The sequence below is a fragment of the Siniperca chuatsi genome, linkage group LG13 (genome assembly GCF_020085105.1).
Source record: "Siniperca chuatsi isolate FFG_IHB_CAS linkage group LG13, ASM2008510v1, whole genome shotgun sequence".
Lineage (NCBI taxonomy): Eukaryota > Metazoa > Chordata > Actinopteri > Centrarchiformes > Sinipercidae > Siniperca > Siniperca chuatsi.
Window position 1 is genome coordinate 21,140,825 of NC_058054.1, and position 18,745 is coordinate 21,159,569.

General features: G+C 42.0%; 1 protein-coding gene across 3 annotated transcripts; it reads left to right on the top strand.

The window, feature by feature from the left end:
- The first annotated feature begins 4,848 nt into the window (after positions 1-4,848).
- On the top strand, positions 4,849-18,409 carry LOC122887573 (SUN domain-containing ossification factor-like). 3 transcript variants are annotated; one of them, XM_044220905.1, is made up of 24 exons: positions 4,849-5,124; positions 7,642-7,756; positions 8,070-8,189; positions 8,552-8,784; positions 8,969-9,076; positions 9,198-9,339; positions 9,427-9,544; positions 9,692-9,816; positions 9,905-9,972; positions 10,081-10,188; positions 10,511-10,616; positions 11,143-11,163; positions 11,623-11,678; positions 12,529-12,611; positions 12,860-12,925; positions 13,033-13,098; positions 13,287-13,374; positions 13,868-15,217; positions 15,330-15,417; positions 16,443-16,547; positions 16,855-17,012; positions 17,291-17,382; positions 17,535-17,590; positions 17,690-18,409. In XM_044220905.1, the coding sequence occupies exons 1-24, from the start codon at positions 5,060-5,062 to the stop codon at positions 18,155-18,157; spliced, it is 4,005 nt and encodes a 1,334-aa protein (XP_044076840.1). In that variant the 5' UTR covers positions 4,849-5,059; the 3' UTR covers positions 18,158-18,409. The 3 variants fall into 3 exon arrangements, with proteins under 3 accessions (XP_044076840.1, XP_044076841.1, XP_044076842.1); XM_044220906.1 differs by having other exon boundaries at positions 9,201-9,339; XM_044220907.1 differs by lacking the exon at positions 11,143-11,163.
- The last annotated feature ends 336 nt before the right edge of the window (positions 18,410-18,745 follow it).

Sequence of the window (18,745 nt, forward strand, 5' to 3'; positions counted from 1 at the left end):
TCTACCACGCCCACAAGACAAGCAAATTCTCTGATAGCAAAACTGTAGAATACTCTGCAGGACAGAAAATAAACTTAAGTGGTATTATTACTATGTATTATTATTATGTATGTATTATGTATATTATGTATTATTATGTGCAATATAATTACTTCTTAAAGATCACAAACTTGATATTGAGTCCAAAGACTGTGAACAAGTCTTTGTGCATTATTAATGGTATTTTCTTTCAGTAGGATTTTCTTGTATACACGGGGTAACCAGAAGCACAACTGGTTTTCACAACATAAAACTGAGGCGCAGAGGTGTAGCGCCACCACCCCATATATAAGGCAGATTATGTTACTTGGCACCAGAAAAGTTTAAAAGGGATTTGGAAGAAGCAGGTCGACAGTCAGGAGTAAGTGCAACAACAAAAAAAGGCATTTATTGACAAAAAGATGACTAAAACAGAGACAAAAAATGGAACCTGGGAAATTCAACAAAACTAAATTATTGAAGCAAAAAGAACAAAAAACAAATGAAAGCTGCAGCCTCACAGCAAACTGCCAACATAATGATGCAAACCTGTTTTCACTATCCCTGACTGAGCAGCTGATCTACCCAAACATCCCAGGCAGAACAGCAACAACAAAACAACATAACACTCACAATAGGGTGGACCCCTTTCAGCAATAAAACAAGACATTAAACAAGCTTGTTTTTTTAATAACATGATTGATAATTTACTGAATAAACTGAATTAATTAAGCAGACACATAAAAACACTATTAATGTTAACAGGTCCTAGTGAAAAGGGAGAAATGCAACCTTTTCACAAGTGTTTCAACTCAAAGAAGAAGATGGCTATATGACTAGAAAAAAACGAATTTTATCTTCAAAGATTTTCAATTCTTATTTATATGTTTGCTTTCTTGATAGCTTATAGTCATTTTAGATTTTTTTTTTGCCAGCCTCACTGAATTATAACATTGGCTATTGTTCAGTATGTACAAGTGTATTTATTGACAAGTATCAATCAAGTATTAGTAGTAGTATCAATCTTGCATCTTCATTGAAACTTTCCAAACAATATACTGTGAATGTAAGCTACATGAAGTGCTACTGTAGTTTAACAACAATGCCCCTTGTGTATTATATATTACATTGATTTCAAAGATGGAAACAATATTTAGAACTTGCACCTTAAAACTGTTTCCTATAGTATTCCATCCGTCAATACAAAAAGGCAGTCGGCCGCAGATGCCTCTACAATCAAAGCACCTTTTCACCGCCAGCCACATGATGGCAGCAGAGGCCTAGTCGTACAGTTATTTCAGTAATTGAACAAATCTGGAATAATGTCATTTTGGCGTATATTTAGTGTTTCCATTTCAGTGGAGCTTAATCGGGGGGAGGGAATCAGCTACAATGACAAACAGGTGGCATGTTGGATGATGATGTGGTATATCTGTGTCTGGCTGCTCACACAATCTGTGGTTACAAAGTGCTGCTCTGGTGTGATCATGCATGAAGGTGTGACCTTTGGGCACTGCTCATGTGGGAAATGCCTCCTTTCATTTCAGTCAGTGCCCACTGACTCTTGTGATGTGTCGTCCTTTGCCCTCACCAAGGTGGTTTCAAATCATCTTTTTGGCGCCTGGCAAATGAGTTGAGTAGAGGGCTCCCTCTAGTGACCTCTACATAAACATCCATTTACTGTCTCGAAGGAAAGGTTTGAAGCCTGGTACTTTTAGTCCCGCAGGGTTCCTTTTTCTGGAAAGTGGAAAGTGAACCCCCAGGGCCAAAATTACCACACGGCACTTGCTACTGGTATTGCAAAAACCTGTTGCAATAAAGTTTGATGCTTTTTTTGTAACAAACGGATGCAACAAACCATCAGAATCAGAATCAGAATCAGAAATACTTTATTGATCCCCGTAGGGAAACTCTTTGTTACAGTAGCTCGCCTTTACGTCAGTGCACACAGGAGAAAACGATATTATACACTATAAACAGGTCAGAAATAAATGTAAAATGTAAATGTAAAAGTAACATGTTGGTATAAGTATAAGATAAACTAAGTGTCGAGTACCAAGTGGGTTTACTGGTAGATGGTGAAGTACAGTATAAATACAATGTCACTAATTATGTAATAAATAATAGTAAAAGCGGAGGTGCATGTACTGTCGAGAGTAATTGAGGTATATCCGTAACAATAAATAAGAAAAACTAACAAGGGAAAACTAATATTGCACTTGAGGAGTAAACAGAATATTACACAATTATTATTAATTATGGCGGAGATGTAATGCTCAATGACCAGTTTAGTGACCTAGGGTCAAACAGACTAATCCTTAGAGGGAGGAGTTAAATAGTTTGATGGCCACAGGCAGGAATGACTTCCTGTGGCGCTCTGTGGTGCTCTTTGGTGGGATGAGTCTTCCGCTGAAGGTGCTCCTTTGTTTAGCCAGCACGTCATGGAGCGGGTGGGAGACACTGTCCAAGATGGCATGTAGTTTGGCCAGCATCCTCCTCTCTGACACCACCGCCAGAGAGTCCAGCTCCACCCCCACAATGTTACTGGCCTTACGGATCAGTTTGTTCAGTCTGTTTGCGTCCGCTACCTTTAACCTGCTGCCCCAGCATGCAACAGCATACAGGATAGCACTGACCACCACAGACTCAGAAAACATCTTCAGCATTGTCCGGCAGATGTTGAAGGACCTCAGCCTCCTCAGGAAATAGAGGCGGCTCTGGCCCTTCCTGTAAACAGCCTGAGTGTTCTTGGTCCAGTCCAGTTTGTTATCTAAGTATACTCCCAGGTACTTGTAGTCCTCCACAATGTCCACACTGACCCCCTGGATGGAAACCGGGGTCACTGGTGCCTTGGCCCTCCGTAGATCCACAATCAGCTCCTTTGACTTTGTCGCATTGAGCTGCAGATGGTTCTGCTCGCACCATGAAACAAAGTTACCCACCACAGCCCTGTACTCCGTCTCATCACCACCGCTGATACATCCCACCACAGCAGAGTCATCAGAAAACTTCTGAAGGTGGCAGGACTCTGTGTGGTGGCTGAAGTCCGTGGTGTAGATGGTGAAGAGGAAGGGAGAGAGGACAGTCCCCTGAGGGGCCCCAGTGTTGCTGACCACGCTGTCTGACACACAGTGCTGCAGCCGCACGTGCTGTGGTCTGCCAGTCAGGTAGTCCACAATCCAGGACAAAGGGGGCGTCCACCTGCATCGCTGCCAGCTTCTCTCCCAGCAGGGCAGGCCGGATGGTGTTGAAAGCACTGGAGAAGTCAAAAACATGATCCTCACCGTGCTTGCCGGCCTGTCCAGGTGGGTGTGGATGCGGTTAAGCAGGTAGATGATGGCGTCCTCAACTCCCAGCCGGGGCTGGTAGGCAAACTGAAGGGGGTCCAGGAGGGGTCTGACGATGGGCCGCAGCTGTTCCAGCACTAGTCTCTCCAGGGTCTTCATTATGTGGGAGGTCAGTGCCACCGGTCTGTAGTCCTTGGAGCCACTGGGACGTGGCGTCTTCGACACAGGAACGAGGCAAGATGTCTTCCACAGAATGGGGACCCTTTGAAGACTCAGGCTCAGGTTGAAGACGTGTTGAAGGACTCCACAAAGCTGGGGGGCACAGGCTTTTAGCACCCCGGGGCTAACGCCATCGGGGCCTGCAGCCTTGTTCGAGTGGAGCCTCATCAGCTGTCCTCTCACCTGGTCAGCAGTCAGGCACACAGCAGAAGTTACAGGTGGGGGAGGGGGGGAGTCGTCGGTCTGGAGAGGGCCGTTAGCCTGATGGGGAGGGGGAGCAGAGTACTCAGAGGAGATTGAGGGCCGACAGCAGCTGAGTTAGAGGGGGGATGACCAGGAGCCGGTGTGTCGAATCTGTTAAAGAACAGATTCAGTTCGTTGGCCCTGTCCAAGCTGCCTTCAACTCCTCTGCTGCCAGTCGGTCTGAAGCCAGTGATGGTCTTCATGCCGCTCCAGACCTCCCTCATATTGTTCTGCTGGAGTTTCCGCTCCAGCTTCCTCCTGTACTTCTCTTTGGCCTCCTGATTTTCACCTTCAGGTCGGCCTGGATTGCCCTCACCTCCTCCCTATTACCATCAGTAAAGGCCCTCCTCTTGGCATTTAGAATGTCCTTGATGTCTTTTGTTACCCACGGTTTGATATTTGGGTAACAATGGACCGTCTTGGTTGGGACATTGCAGTCCACACAGAAGTTAATGTAGCCAGTGATGCACTCAGTGAGCCCGTCAATGTCCTCTCCATGAGGCTCACAGAGTGCATCCCAGTTTGTCACTTCGAAACATTCCTGCAGTGTCTCATAGGCCTCCCCTGACCATCTCCTCACTGTCCTTGTGGTCGCAGGCTGCCTTTTAACTAGAGGCACATAGCAGGGTTTAAGGTGAACCAGGTTGTGGTCTGACCTACCCAGAGGGGGAGGGGAGAAGGGGGGGGGCGCTTTGATTTGCACAATGTGGGTCATTTTACAAATAACTGCATCAAATGTATATTACTCATCTATCTCATTTTAGCGAGCATGGATGTACACTATGTCAGGTTTCGTATTCAAACGAGGTTTTATCACACATCGTTTTTAAAAAGTGGACCACAACTCGGTGGCTCGTGTATCATATTTATCACACTGTGGGGTCTATTTTTTTTCATCATGAGTCGTAATTAATAACTACAATTATGACAACATTTGAAGGCAGGATTAGCCGCTCTTACCCGGTTTAAATACCTTACTGAGAGAAACTCCACCCACTCGAGCGACCAGAGGCTACGAAACGAGCGCTCCCAACACACGCTCGCTCAGTTTGAACTGCGCAACAGCCTCTCTGCCTTTTCATTGGACAGTTGAAGACTGACACGCAATGACAGTCAGTAGCAGGTTGTGTGTGGGTGACAGCGGCTAGCATCACACTCATTTCACCCGTCAAACAGCGAACGGTAGTAAAGTTAACAGGAAACTGCGGGTGAATTTATGCTGTGACTGCTAGCTAAAAGAGTAAAACGCTATTTCTGAGTACGGCGATAATGTCTGTCCCGGCAGGAGAGGGATGAAGATGACACCACTGGTATGGCGACTTGTGTCAGTGTGGCTATGTGTAGCTGTAGTCTGTTGGTAAGTTGATTAAATTTGCACTTAGTGTTATTATCATGTCATTGACAAACATTGACAGGGAAAACTAACAAACTGTCTGACAAACGTTACCCAAGGTTTAAATCAGTTACTACGCATTGCATTAGCTAGCTAGCTAGCGTCAACATTATGCTGTGATGTGGCACCTGGCTGACTTCTGACTTGTCAGTGTTACGAATTAGCTTTAGTTGCTGACCATAAGTACTCACTAGCTTGTTAGCTAGGTTTAACACAGCTAGCGGATTAACAAGTTGTGCCTACGTAGCTATCTAACACATACCGCCTCATGACATTGTACTACCTTGGCAGAATTATATAAATATAATCAGCCGCCACAAGTTTGTGCCATGTATCAATCTCCTTTAAGCACTAGCTGACAAGCATGCAGTGAAGCCTTTATGAAAGACTCTTGACTAAAACAACCATAAGATCTTTGCCACACACAAATGAATCTGCTGAGTCTACATCACTGGCTGTTGATTCCCACGACCCATATTGTCACAGAGCTAACGTTAGCCGACGTTACATTTGGTTCGTCAGCTCTTGACAGGATTATAGGCCTGTCACCGTCAGTCCTATTGAAAGCTGGCGGTCTGTGTAAATCTGACAGAACACAGTAAAGCAAGCAGGAAGAGAGATTATGTAGGATGATTATGGGCTCTAGTCATGATCTTAGAAGATAGTAACAAAACATAACACGCACTGACACGTTACTGTACATAAGATAAGATAGAGAGAGAGGGGAGGGAGGGAGGGATATGATGTAATATGATATTAAGTTCAGTGTTGGTGATGTTGACCTGGCCTACTTTCACCAGCATTGCTTTAGCTCATTTTAGAGTGAAGCTGTGAGCGATAGTATTTTTTGACATTTCAATGTCTGTTATCTGTACTCTTGGCACAGTAGATTTCTGTATGGAACGGAGGAACTGAGCCGTCATACATTTCTTGAAGTGTCTAAATGTCTGCTGTGAAAAAGTCTGTCTGTCTACGGGTGATGCCACATCCTCATGTACTAATCTTATCAGATTATTAGTCAGGTTCAAAATTGTAGTAATCATGCATCATGTCATGTGACAGCAGTTGAAAGACTCACGGGTTACTTGTCAGTCAGAGGTGTGTCTCAAGGACAATCTTGAGAGAGTGGACACATGCACATGATCTTTGCACCTGTGGGAAACATTTGTATCTATTGCATTTGTTGCATATTGAGCAGCTCACGCCTTCATATCCAACCTACTTTGTAAAAGTTCTGTTTCTAGGTATTGCATAGCATCTGCTATCCCTTAAATACTACATCCTATTCTTGCCTATTGAATTTCATTTGACCAGTTACTCTTGAATATTGAAAAACTCATCACAATATGTAACACATAGACTCACCCACACAGGGAATATTCATTTCATTATGAAGGATACACCTAAAAATGTTTTGCATTTCCTACCATTTTCTTTGGAAAGTCTACTGCTTTAACTCTTTGTCTGTAACCAGTTAATTATTTAGCAAGTCATGCCTAAACACTACGCTTGCTCCTTCTGGAGTTACATTATGGCTACTGGCTTTCAATTAGAAAACAAATGCTCTGTTGTTCACAGAAGTGTTCGTGACTAGTCTAGCCTCTCAAGTCAGATCAACAAGGCAGTTGTGCCAGCCAGCCCAGTGGTGTAGTAAAGTACTTGACCTGGAAGCCCAGATAAAATCCAGATAATGGCTTGAATTGTTGACAAGTTGCAGTTGCTGTTGGAGTGTGGCCTTTGAGACTGGGCGAGGAGGACCTTTTCCCCCACAGGAACGTGCCATTATTATTGCAATTATTTAAAGCCTTGTTACTGCTAATTATTGTTGTTTTTTACCTGCCAGGAGTGAGAACAGACACTGTGACCCCGACCATTTTTCCGGCACAGTGTCACCCAACAGAACTCTGGTGTTTAAAACAAAAGAATAGGGTTTAAAGATATATTTATACACAGAAACTGAACTCATTTTAGAAAAAAATGTATAATAGTAAAAAAGGTGAATCTCATTCATTCATTATTTTTTACTTTCCTAAATAGTTTCTTTTTTTTTAACTAAACAGGTGACAGATACTGAAGGTTTCAGACAACAGACAAAAACAGAATATATTGAAATATAAATAACATTTAAAAAAAGGGTAGGTTTATTTTTCAAAGCCCTACCGTCGGGTTGAACAGTATGTAACTTGTTTTAGGTGTGTCTCTTGACTTTTACAACATTTCCTTACGGCATACAGATAAGATAAATTGCCTAAATTGGGGTACAGGCCACTGGCATTTACACATCGTAGGGACATTGGCCTGCAGCTTCCTCTGTGTATGACTTACTGCAGTCAAATAAAGAGTTTAAGAATAGCCCTATACTTGTGCTTCTTTCCCAGATATCAGGACATTTTTCACCAATGCATTAACAAGTGACCCATTTCCAGACAAACTGACTCAATGGTATTATGACACTGGTTGTCTTTCCCTTTTGTCTCGTAGGTACCCTAGTTGCTATGTTGGTTGCACGGAGTCGCACCAAGTGGCCCAGAGGCCCGTGTCCTCACAGGACGACGGTTCGGAGGAAGAGTCAGAGGAAAAGATTCATTATCACAAGGTAGCATCAGCTGTTTACTACCATAGTATAACCCACCTCATTGCCAAGAGGTTTCACAGGTTGCTGTATGAAATCCCTCATGTGGCCGTACACTTATTTTCTTTTAGCTTATTTAACCACACAGGAAACCTGCTGCCATGCTATACACGTATCAGATTAACAGCAGTTGCACCACAGTTTCTGTATGAGCTAGTAAAAAATGTATGTTGCTCATTCAGATTTGTGGGTGTTTTGGCTTCTGGGACTGAACTGTCCCTTTCATGGTGTCAATGATATCTGTGTGTGTGTGTGTGTGTGTGTGTGTTTTCTCTAGGTTGAGGAAAGCTGGGTCTTACCTGCCCAGTCTATATCTATAAATGAGCAATTGATAGAGGATGAACAGCAAAAAGAGGAGCAGACAAGACAAGAGGTGGACAAAAAACAATATTCAGAGGTACAGTACAGTTGAAGCATTTATGTAAATAAAATTTGCCCCATCCCCAAAAATAATATACATAATACTACAAATGGATTATGTGCTGTGATGTTTGCCTAATGCATGTGAGTAATAATTTCAAAGACATGTTTAAAGTAAGATTTCTAAAGGTTTTACCATTTGGTTTCCTCCAGAGCAGCACAACAGTTTTACACCTGGATAAGCAGTCATATGCATCGTACTATCCAGTTCTTTTTATTGATCGTTCCTGGAACATTTGAAGCTTTAAGTGTTTGGTTCATCAGTCCAACTCTGGCTAATGGGCCAAACGTTTTAATATTTCCCTCCACAGCTCAAATATCTCTCTGTTTATCCATCAGGCCTTTGAAGTGGAGGAGCCTGCTGTAGAGGTAGAGTTGGAGGCAGACAAAGGAATTTCACAACCTGAGCCAGAACCTGAGCAGAGCTCAGAAAATCAACATCCTGACACCTCCATCACTCAAGACCAGGACTCAGCCTCCCTGCTACCTTCCTCTGACCATGTCGATGGTTTTGCTGCTGAGCTGAAAGACAACCCCAACATCCTTAACCTTCAAGACAACCTCCCAAATAGGCAAGATATTATTACCTCCAGGTTTATTTTAAAAAGAGCTGTTCAGTTATCTGTTTATTTTGGTGTTTGGTTACAGCACTGTATGAGAGCAAGTTCCTTTTTAAAGTATTCATTTTTTTCTTTGATGTCTCCCTGCAAATGAAAGGGCTGCAACAATGTAACATGAATTGTTGTTTCATTTCAGTTTTTCAGATGATGCATCTGAAGTAGCTGCATCTGAGGTAATTGAATCTGACCTGCCTCCAGCTGACTGTGAAGAAGAAGAAGAGAGCAATCCATATGACAGTGATAGGTAGGTATGGTTAATCTTGTGCCCTGCTTAGTGAGCTAAAAATATCAAAATAACATTTCTCTTGCATCGTTGTCTCTGACACACTTAAACAAGGCAACAATGCTTTCTTTCCCTTGACCAGCAGTCCTCCAGTTGCTCTGGAGAACACTATCAATGTTCACACTGCAGGTACAAAAACCCACAATGACCCTCCCCTGGGTTCTCCGGCTGGTCACAGCACACAGCATCTGGAGGCCAACACATCACACATGCTGAAAGAGCAAGTAAGGAACTCGGATACCATGTGAACTATTTTCCTCTCTTTACCAAAAGAGGTGTCCCAGCTCTCATTTTCTCATTATCTTTGACAGGACCTGAGCTCCCCTGTTACCACAGACACAGATTCCAGTGTGAGCAGCAAAGACCCCGAGGACATCCCCACTTTTGATGAGTGGAAGCGGAAGATGATGGAGGTGGAGAAAGAAAAGAGTAAGATTATGTTAAAGTTTATCCTGCTTGTAAAGCTGTGTTAAGCTTGATGATCCAGATCACAACATATTCCGGTATATGTACGAAACCAAGGACTGGAATTTAAAACTCCCCCATAATTCTTTGTTATATTCTTCCTCTCAATAGCTCAGTCTACTCATACTTCTAACAATGGGGCTTCTCATACGGTGAAAAAGGTCCAGAAGAACTTCAATAACTATGCCTCAGTGGAGTGTGGAGCCAAGATCCTTGGTGCTAACCCAGAGGCAAAGGTATTGTGTATATATAATACTACATCCTACTATGATGACATAATGGCAAATACAAGCGCATGTTGATTTGTGAATTTGTTCCATACAGAGCACTTCGTCCATATTGAAGGAGAACATGGACTTGTACATGCTAAACCCCTGTAGTAATAAAATCTGGTATGTAGTATTCATGCATCTACTGCTTTCTATCCACAGATGCAACCTGAGAAAATTTCTTTTCATCTCCACTGGAAGCCAATTTTTAAAGCTTTGTTTCTCGTTCAGGTTCATCATTGAGCTCTGTGAGCCCATCCAGGTGAAGCAGTTGGACATTGCTAACTTTGAGCTCTTCTCTTCTACTCCCAAAGACTTTCTTGTCTCCATCAGTGATAGGTACGCACTGCAGCTATCATACACGTTTTTAATACAGAATGGGAATATTTATGTTATATCTTCAGTGAAGCTATATTTAAAAAAAAAACAGTATCCGCCAGTATATTACTAATGTTAATCTTCTATTTTTCTTCTTTTTGGGAGAAAACTAAGGGCATTTTATTGGAATAACTGAGTGTGGTTCATTATAGAAAACATCAGAAATAGGAAATCAAATTTTAATTATCAAAACTGTCATGTTTAATGATGCCAAGCTGTGATCCTTGGCTCCCAGACATCCATATCACTGTACTGACTGTGTTGTGTAAATCTACTCCGGTAGATATCCAACAAACAAGTGGCTAAAGCTGGGAACCTTTCATGCCCGAGATGAACGCACAGTCCAGAGCTTCCCATTAGATGAACATCTTTATGCTAAATATGTGAAGGTGAGCACACATCACTACCACTGCATCTGTCTCTGTTCTATGCTAAAGTAGTGCAGAGGAATTGCTGTAATCTCTTAATGCATGTGAGCATTTAACATGGAACAGTTTAGCTGTTTCTGTACACTTTCTCTTTGAATCCCTTTGAATGGAAGTTTCAGCTCTTTTCAGCAACTTTTATTCTTCCTTTTCTTTATAGTCACAAAGTCTACGGTCTGTAGAATGATAAGACTGTATTGTAGGAGGTCTGCATGTAACAGTTTAACTGTTGCTCATATTATTCATTATTCTGGATAAGAGCACCAGCAGATTCCTGAAATGTAAAATGTGACTAGGCCAATTTGGACAGTGTTTAACATTCTAGATTTAGACATGGCTGAGTCTCAGAGATGATGGCATCACGGTCATTTTGCCTCTGAAGTGACTCAAATTAAAACCAACATACACTCTTGGTACATGCAATCCTGTTTTGAATGCATGTATACATCTCCTTAATTGTTTTCTCTTTTTTCTGTCTCTCTTGCTTCAGATGTTCACCAAGTACATAAAGGTTAGCCTGCTTTTCTTTCAGAGGTCTGTGGTTGAGTGAGCATAGTAAACCATGTATTTTGTGTCTTTCTTTTGTCTAAGTGGTGTGATCAACTCTAGACAGAATCAGATCTAAGTAGCTGCTAACTCATTATAACATGGGCACATTCATATCACACATAATGAACTTTTGATTAGCCATGAAATGATACCCACCAGTTGTCATTCAAAAAAATCAAACATAGTATGTCAAACGATCTAACTTATCCTATACTGAGATGTTCTTCTCAGATTCATTCACATTGCCAATCAGTCGCTTAATGTTTCATTTTAACCCATTGTACTGATTTTATAACAAAACAAAATCACGGCTTTGCTGATTGTAAATAACACAACCACTGTTGAGAATGTTGATTTGCGTGGGGTATAATACAGCACACATTTCCATCATAATATCGGAATCATTTTTGCATTTTTGTAGGTAGAGCTGGTCTCTCACTTCGGCTCTGAACATTTCTGTCCCCTCAGTCTCATAAGGTACGTACTATTCCGGCATTGTCAAGTTTTTCTAACATACTCTTAACATAGCAAATGGCATGTTGTCAGATTTTACTCTTGTAAGCTGTTTAAAAAGGAAGAAAGAAACCTTACTATGGAACAAACATGGAAGTAAAAGCAACATGTAGCTATTGCTATGGATGTGTCATGTTCTTATCGTCGTACTTTTTATTGTTTTGTGTTGTAGGTCTTTTTAATTGATTATATATTTTTCTATTTTAATTGATTAAAACATTGCTTATTTTTTATTTGATTAATCCAGTTGGCTTGAAGTGTGTTTTCCAAATGATAGCTTGTTGTATACTGCATGAGCTCAAGGTGGTGTCAAGTGATATTATGTAATATTTGGCTCATGGTCATCTCACACCCTTACCACACTATCAAGCCTTTGGTGGGCGCAAGGAGAACTGATGCATGTGTTAGCAGCTGTTCTTTCCACTTCCACTTCCAAAATGTAAAGACAAATTTGGCTGAAGCTTGTGGCAGAAATTGTTAAAACCAACACACATTTCACAACATGCTACTATTGACTATAATAGTTACTGTAAGGCGGCGGTTATTTCTGGTGCAATTCCAGGTGCCCCATCAGGGGAAATCAAACACTAGTTTGATGCTTGCGTTAGAACTTCCTCATGTTGAGGAAGAGGATCAGCTATTGGATGACTCTCTTCTACTGTGTGTGTGTGTGTTGTAGGGCGTTAGTGTAGCTCTCTGCCCCCTACAGGCTGTCAAATAATGGACCACTTTTAAGTTAAGTTACTAGATAACGCAGATTAGATTTCACTGTTACATGAGCCTGGTTAAAGAATGATTTTAACGTACTTTCCAGGGTGTTTGGCACAAGCATGGTGGAAGAGTATGAGGAGATAGCTGATCCCCCAGAAAGACCAGATGATCAGGATGATGACTTGGGTGAGAACTGAGAACATGATAAATTTCATATAGTTAGAATGTTTTCCACCTGTGATAAATTGAAGCATTACAAAATGCAAGATACACTCAGAGCAACCTATTTGGTACAGTTTGTATCACTTGTGAGGATAAATATAATATACTAGTCACATAGGCACCAAAATAAAAAGGGTTTTACAGTCACAATTATCATTGTCCTTTACTGTTTTGTTGTGAGATTGATGTGTGTTATTAACTGCTCCCTACAGATTATCCTCCTGGATATGCACCTGGTGAAGACAAGTTATCCAAGAATCTGATTGGATCAGCAAAGGGTAAGTATAGCAAACATGCATTTCTACTGCATAAAGACGACTACAATGATCCCAAACCTGGATTACTGTATTAACTTGTTACTCTGGTGTTTACATTTTCTCTTCAGATGTCATTTTGAACATGGTAAATAATATTGCTGTCAATGTTCTCGGCGGAGGCCCAGAGATGCAAGGTATAACCAACACAATCCGCTCTAACATCCAGTTTTGTCTCACAACCTCTGTTTTTTGAAGGAGATACAGTCAATATTTTATTTTTCCAACTTTTCAGTTGTTGACAGTATGTTTGCGATGACTTTTGTAAATGATAATAATTTGTGTGTTCACTCTTAATGTTATTTTTCTTATTTACGTTTTGTAGGCAACCTTTCATCACAGGAAGTAAACATGAGTTTAGGAACACGGCTTGAAAGCACCACTGAAGCTACCACCACAGACCTTACTTCAGTGTGAGTACATGTCATGAGTCTTATATCACCTTTCATAATTGTAAATTGACCTTCAACAAATCTTAACTCTATCATTGTTTTTCAGAGCTGAACAAAAACATTGCGAAATTGCTTGTAATGTGTTTCATTAAGTATAATTGGACGAGGGGAAACTCTTTCGTTACAGCTGCTCACTATCACGTCAATGCACAATAGTCTATGTTAAAGTTAGGTTGGAATGTTTGTGCAAGTTGACACTGGTATAATATAATGAAATCCCTACAAACTAATGCTAGTACATTATGCTGTATCTGGTACCTTTTTTTAAAATTAGTTTTTCATATCTGGAAATCTGCTTTTCCATTAACCAGTGCTTTGTGAAATAATGGATACAGTTCCTCTACATGCTCTTCAGATATTTTGTAGATTAGCTTTTTTGTCTTTCATGACTGTTGTATTGTGTTCTTCCTTTACTGTATTTAATATGTACTATATTGTCCTTATCCCTCTCTAGTCCAGAGTCTGTTGAGGAAGAGATTTTACCAGACCCTGATATCCTTGCAACTGAAGTCCCCTCCTCAGAGACCCCTGTGCCAGAGACACCTACCACTGATACAAGCAAGCAAGAGCTCCCCCCAGTGGAGGAAAAAATTGTCATTCCTTTAGAGAAAGATGAGGAAGAACATATCAGCTCTACAATCACTCTTTTGGATAAGGAGGAGGAGTTGGATGAAGGAAAAGAGAAAAGGGATCAGCATGAGCGACAACAAGAAATTCAAAACTACTGTTCACTACTTCATTCATTTTCTTCCTCTTGCTCTTGTGCAGCTTCCCTCCAGGAGTATCTCCATCAGCAGTGTTCAGCCATGCTGTCCAAAAAAAGGAAATGCCAAACTATAAACAGAAAGCAAATGATTCCTCCCATCCTACCCGTGTCCCCCTCTGCCTGCCCTGAACTTCAGCAGCACCACAGTGAGGTACATCAGCCCCATGAAAAGGAACAAGCTTCTGAGCAGGAGCCAGAGAGTGGAGCCAGCCCGTCAGAAACACTACAGCCTCCAGGGAACACAGTACAATCTCTTAAAGAGTCCATGTCCAAACCTCCTCTGCTGGAGCCCAGTCAAACCTCTAACCTCCCCAAACCCAGTGCCACTGACTCATCCTCTGCCAAATCTACCCCTATTGTGGAGACACCACAGCTGTCTTCTGAGGAACCAGCGAGGGAGCTAAGGCCAGAAAAGATCCAGGATGTGCCGGCTGAAGAGAAGCACATTGAGCCGTCAGCTTCTCTCAGTGGCTCCATCTATGTACAACCCAGTGTCAGTGCCACAATGGACGATGGCTCAGTGGCACTAACAGAAGAGAAGCCTAACGTTGATGTGTCACCACTAGAAATAAATACCCCCGTCCAAACCCCGGATAAGACGGATCAATCCCAAGTTCTCCATCCCACCACCGCCCCTCATTTAGAACATCACCCTGACCCACCAGCTGTACCTGAAAGTGGTACTACTTCCGCTGAAGTAGCCCACCCTGCTCTAGACACTGTAATAGAACTTGAGCCCTCTGGTGGTCACCCGGTCATCACAGAAACTAAAACGGAGGATTTCGCAGAAGACATCTCTACATCATCAGGTGGCAACGGTCAAATGCCTCCGGCTCCTTCTTCCTCTCCTTCCTTGCCTATCTCACCGTCCCTCTCAGACATCTATGCAGAGCCGCCCAATGGCACGGAGCAGAACGGGAACCCAGTGCATGGCTCCAGCCAGAAGGAGTCTGTGTTCATGAGACTCAACAACCGCATCAAGGCCCTGGAGATGAACATGTCACTCAGCGGACGCTACCTGGAGCAGCTTAGCCAGAGGTGAGAAACAGGGGCACACACCAGTGCTACAGAAAAAAAAACAAAACAGAGTAACATTGTTGTCCTTTGTGTATAAACGGAGTAGACTTCTTCTTCCATGTTTTGATTGAAGGTATCGAAAGCAGATGGAGGAGATGCAGAAGGCTTTCAACAAAACCATCATTAAACTCCAGAACACCTCTAGAATAGCAGAGGAGCAGGTGAGCAATGAAAGGACATAAATGTTAGTGTAGACAGTTGCCATGTAGAGTTGTATGACTTTGAGATAATTGTCCCAAATCATTTTGTCATATATATTCAAAATGCAATTGAAAAAATTGCTAGGCTGAGTACAAAATTGCCATGGGTTTGAGCTGCTGCTTCCAAGTTTCAAGTGTATTTTTTTCCTTAAGTTTTCTGCTTTAGGTTTAAAGCTGCACCGTCGGTGAGCGTCTGTAGCCCTAGTTTTTACTGTGAGTTCCGCACCACTGGCACTCGACGGCCCTCGTCTGAGGCTTTTCCGGCCAACTGTGCATGTTGAATCAGCGGCGGAGCCAGTCAGTGAGAGAAATCACTCTTATTGGTTGTTCAGCTCGAGCGAAACAGTGTACAAGAAGAAAAATGGAAGTGAACAAAGCAGCAAACGACTTCAAGAGGGCACAAAGGATTTTTTCATTTTTCAGCTTCATCTCATCTGATCATTCAAATACAGGGATATTTTAACAACGACATGGCCATCTGGAATGAAGCGCCTGAGCGAGAGCAGGCAAACCTACATCCATGGGGCTGCTTTGTTTGCATCCGCAGTCCTAGGTCTTCCGGCGTTCTTTCTTTGAATGACGAATGCAGACTATCGCCACCTGCTGCTATGGAGAGTTATGACCTCTCGCGCAGGCGCAAAACCTACGTGCTAGTTGGCCGTTCGCTGTAGTCAGTGTGTTCTAGTGTCACTTTTTGGCCTATACACAGGCGAAGTGAGGCAATGCAACAGTCAGCTTTTGTCGCCGCTAGTTCTTTGACATCAGTTTGGTGTGTCAGGGCCTTAAATGAATGCTAATGTTGCTCCGTATCTAACAAATGTGTAAATAGGCAACTGTTTGCTAACTCATTAGCTTTATCAACTTTATAAGGTGATAATATGTCAGTGTTATGTTTGTTTGTTTGCTATTTATAATACCTTTACATACCATTTCAATGATGTGAATGTGTGTGTGTGTGTAGTTGCTTAATTTGTTGTCTCCCAAAGGACCAGCGTCAGACTGAGTCCATTCAGTTGCTGCAGGGCCAGCTGGAGAATGTGACTCAGCTGGTTCTCAACCTGTCTGTCAAAGTCAGCCAGCTGCAGAATGAGGTAGATACAATGCTCCAGGCACAAAGCCTTCATTTGTAATCAGGCAGGTTTTTTTTCAGCCTGATATCAAACGGAGTAAATTTCCCAGGACCAAGTCAGTAGGATGTACTTGGTCCTGACACATAGTTTAAGATACATCTTAAAGGCTACTTGGTACTTGGTGATTCAGCTTCTGAAATACACATCTAAATGTTTACTTGTTTTAGTCATACTCCATTTTATTCATTGTATTTTTCCATCCCTCATTTTGTCACATCAGACATTGCTGCTGTTTTGCTAATGATATAATCAATGGTCTGTCTCCTAGGTATCAGACAGGCAGAACTACTTGCTGCTGTCTCTGGTGTTGTGTCTCTGTCTCGTCCTGCTGCTCTATGCCAACCACCGCCGTATCTCCACTATTCCTATAACCACAGAACCAGAGCCACCCATACCTAAGAGCTACACATACTGTTGTTCTGAAAGGTACCAAGACAATTGTACAGTTTTACTTTCTACTAACAATAATATATGTAATAACAAATACTACCATGGAGAAATCCTATCCTAATGTGCTATTACAGCTAATGGGCAGAGGTTACAATGCCTTAAATGGCTTCTACTCATTAAGCCAGTTTATTGATACAGTTATTCATCAAGAACATCGCAGCTGGAATCTTAAGTGATGACATAGCCATGACTCATGTCTTACTAAAGGTGCTACATGCAGGCTTTCCCCCCAACCATTACTGTTTCTTTAATAGGCAGTTCTCTTCCGGTGATGAGATGGGCTTGAAGAGGAGCGCGTCCTATCCACTTATATATTCGGAGTCATTCCAGTTAGACACCACTGAAGGTATAGTTCTACTACATAAGTGCCATCACGGTAATAATACTAATCTGTTTCAAGGTTTTTCTCTTACAGTATATCTTGAATAATAGCTAATCAATCCAAAATTGAACCGTTCCTTATCTTGGTAGAAAATAACCTCATTCTTTGGCTCTCAGGCCCAGAAATGCTGCACTCAGAGGAGACGCAGAGTCTTTGTCCAGCTAACAGAAAGGTGTGTAAAGATCAAGTTATTGCAGTGCAGAATATTAGTGTAAAATATATGTTTGAAATACTGGTAGTAAGGGTTTCTCTCTAACTTTTTCCCACACAGAGGAGACGCCGTAAGATGAAACCCATGGAGAAAGTGGAGACTCTGAAACCCTCTTTTCATGCTGCTCCAGAGCTGTGTAATGGAGCTGTTGTATGTAATGGTGTACCTGTAACCACAAACCCTACACCCCTTACAAAAAGGTTACTTCAACCTATGTTTAGAGACTCGCCATCAGAGGGCAGCTCGGAGGCGTCTTCACACTCGGATGACCCCACCTTCTGTGGCATCACCACAGCTTGCAGTCGAATCTGTGACGGGCTCCCTCCACCCAAGACCCGTGCGGAGAAACGGGCATTAAGACGCAGGCGTCCTAAGCCCAGTTGCGTGGTGGTGGACTTGCTTCAGGCCCCACGGAGGGACAAGAGCGAATCATTGCCCATCTCTACCATACAAGACATCATGAACAGGAAAACAGAGCAAAGCTCTGGGACATTTGGGGTAAATGTTGCCCTTTCAGGTCCTGTTTGACGTTTGACATTTGACATCTCCACTCGTTCTCACTGACTGCTAAACTCTTTCCAAAAGAGGATGGATGTTCATTTCTGTAGCCACAGGCAGCTTTAAGCTTTGATATGAGACAATCCCTTCACTCTTACTTTAGTTTTGTTTTCTGTTCATGTTCTCTGTCCAGTTCTTGTCAGATGTTTATATTTGTTATACTTCAAATCAAAGAAATGTCTTCCCAGCTTTCCATTAAAGCTTTTCTCTTTTGTTTGGAAATATTGATTATATTACTATTGACCCTACAAATTTAACAAAATGATTCAGTAGAGTTTTATTACACTAACCCCACAAACAACATCTCAGTTTTCTATCTGTTCCTTTATTTAATAAAAATTCAGTTCTGACTTCTAAGTAAACCTATTGTCAGGACTTTGCCTCAAATTTTCAAGGACAAGCACAGGACTTTTTCTTTAGTCGGTTCACTTTAAAAAGATATGTACAGAAACTGAAAATGTATTTGGGGTGTCAATTGCAGAAGATATCATATCAAAGTATTTGGGGAATTTTTGTTTTGAAAGTGGAAAAATAGAGCTACAAACCTCATACAAAGGA

What these genes read in the sequence shown, in the direction of transcription:
- LOC122887573 (XM_044220905.1), top strand. Translation starts at nt 5,060, where the DNA reads ATGAAGATGACACCACTGGTATGGCGACTTGTGTCAGTGTGGCTATGT. An exon ending in CCCTGTAGTAATAAAATCTG is followed by an intron (nt 9,973 to 10,080) that starts GTATGTAGTATT and finishes TTTCTCGTTCAG; the next exon opens with GTTCATCATTGAGCTCTGTG. An exon ending in CTGGAGCAGCTTAGCCAGAG is followed by an intron (nt 15,218 to 15,329) that starts GTGAGAAACAGG and finishes TTTTGATTGAAG; the next exon opens with GTATCGAAAGCAGATGGAGG.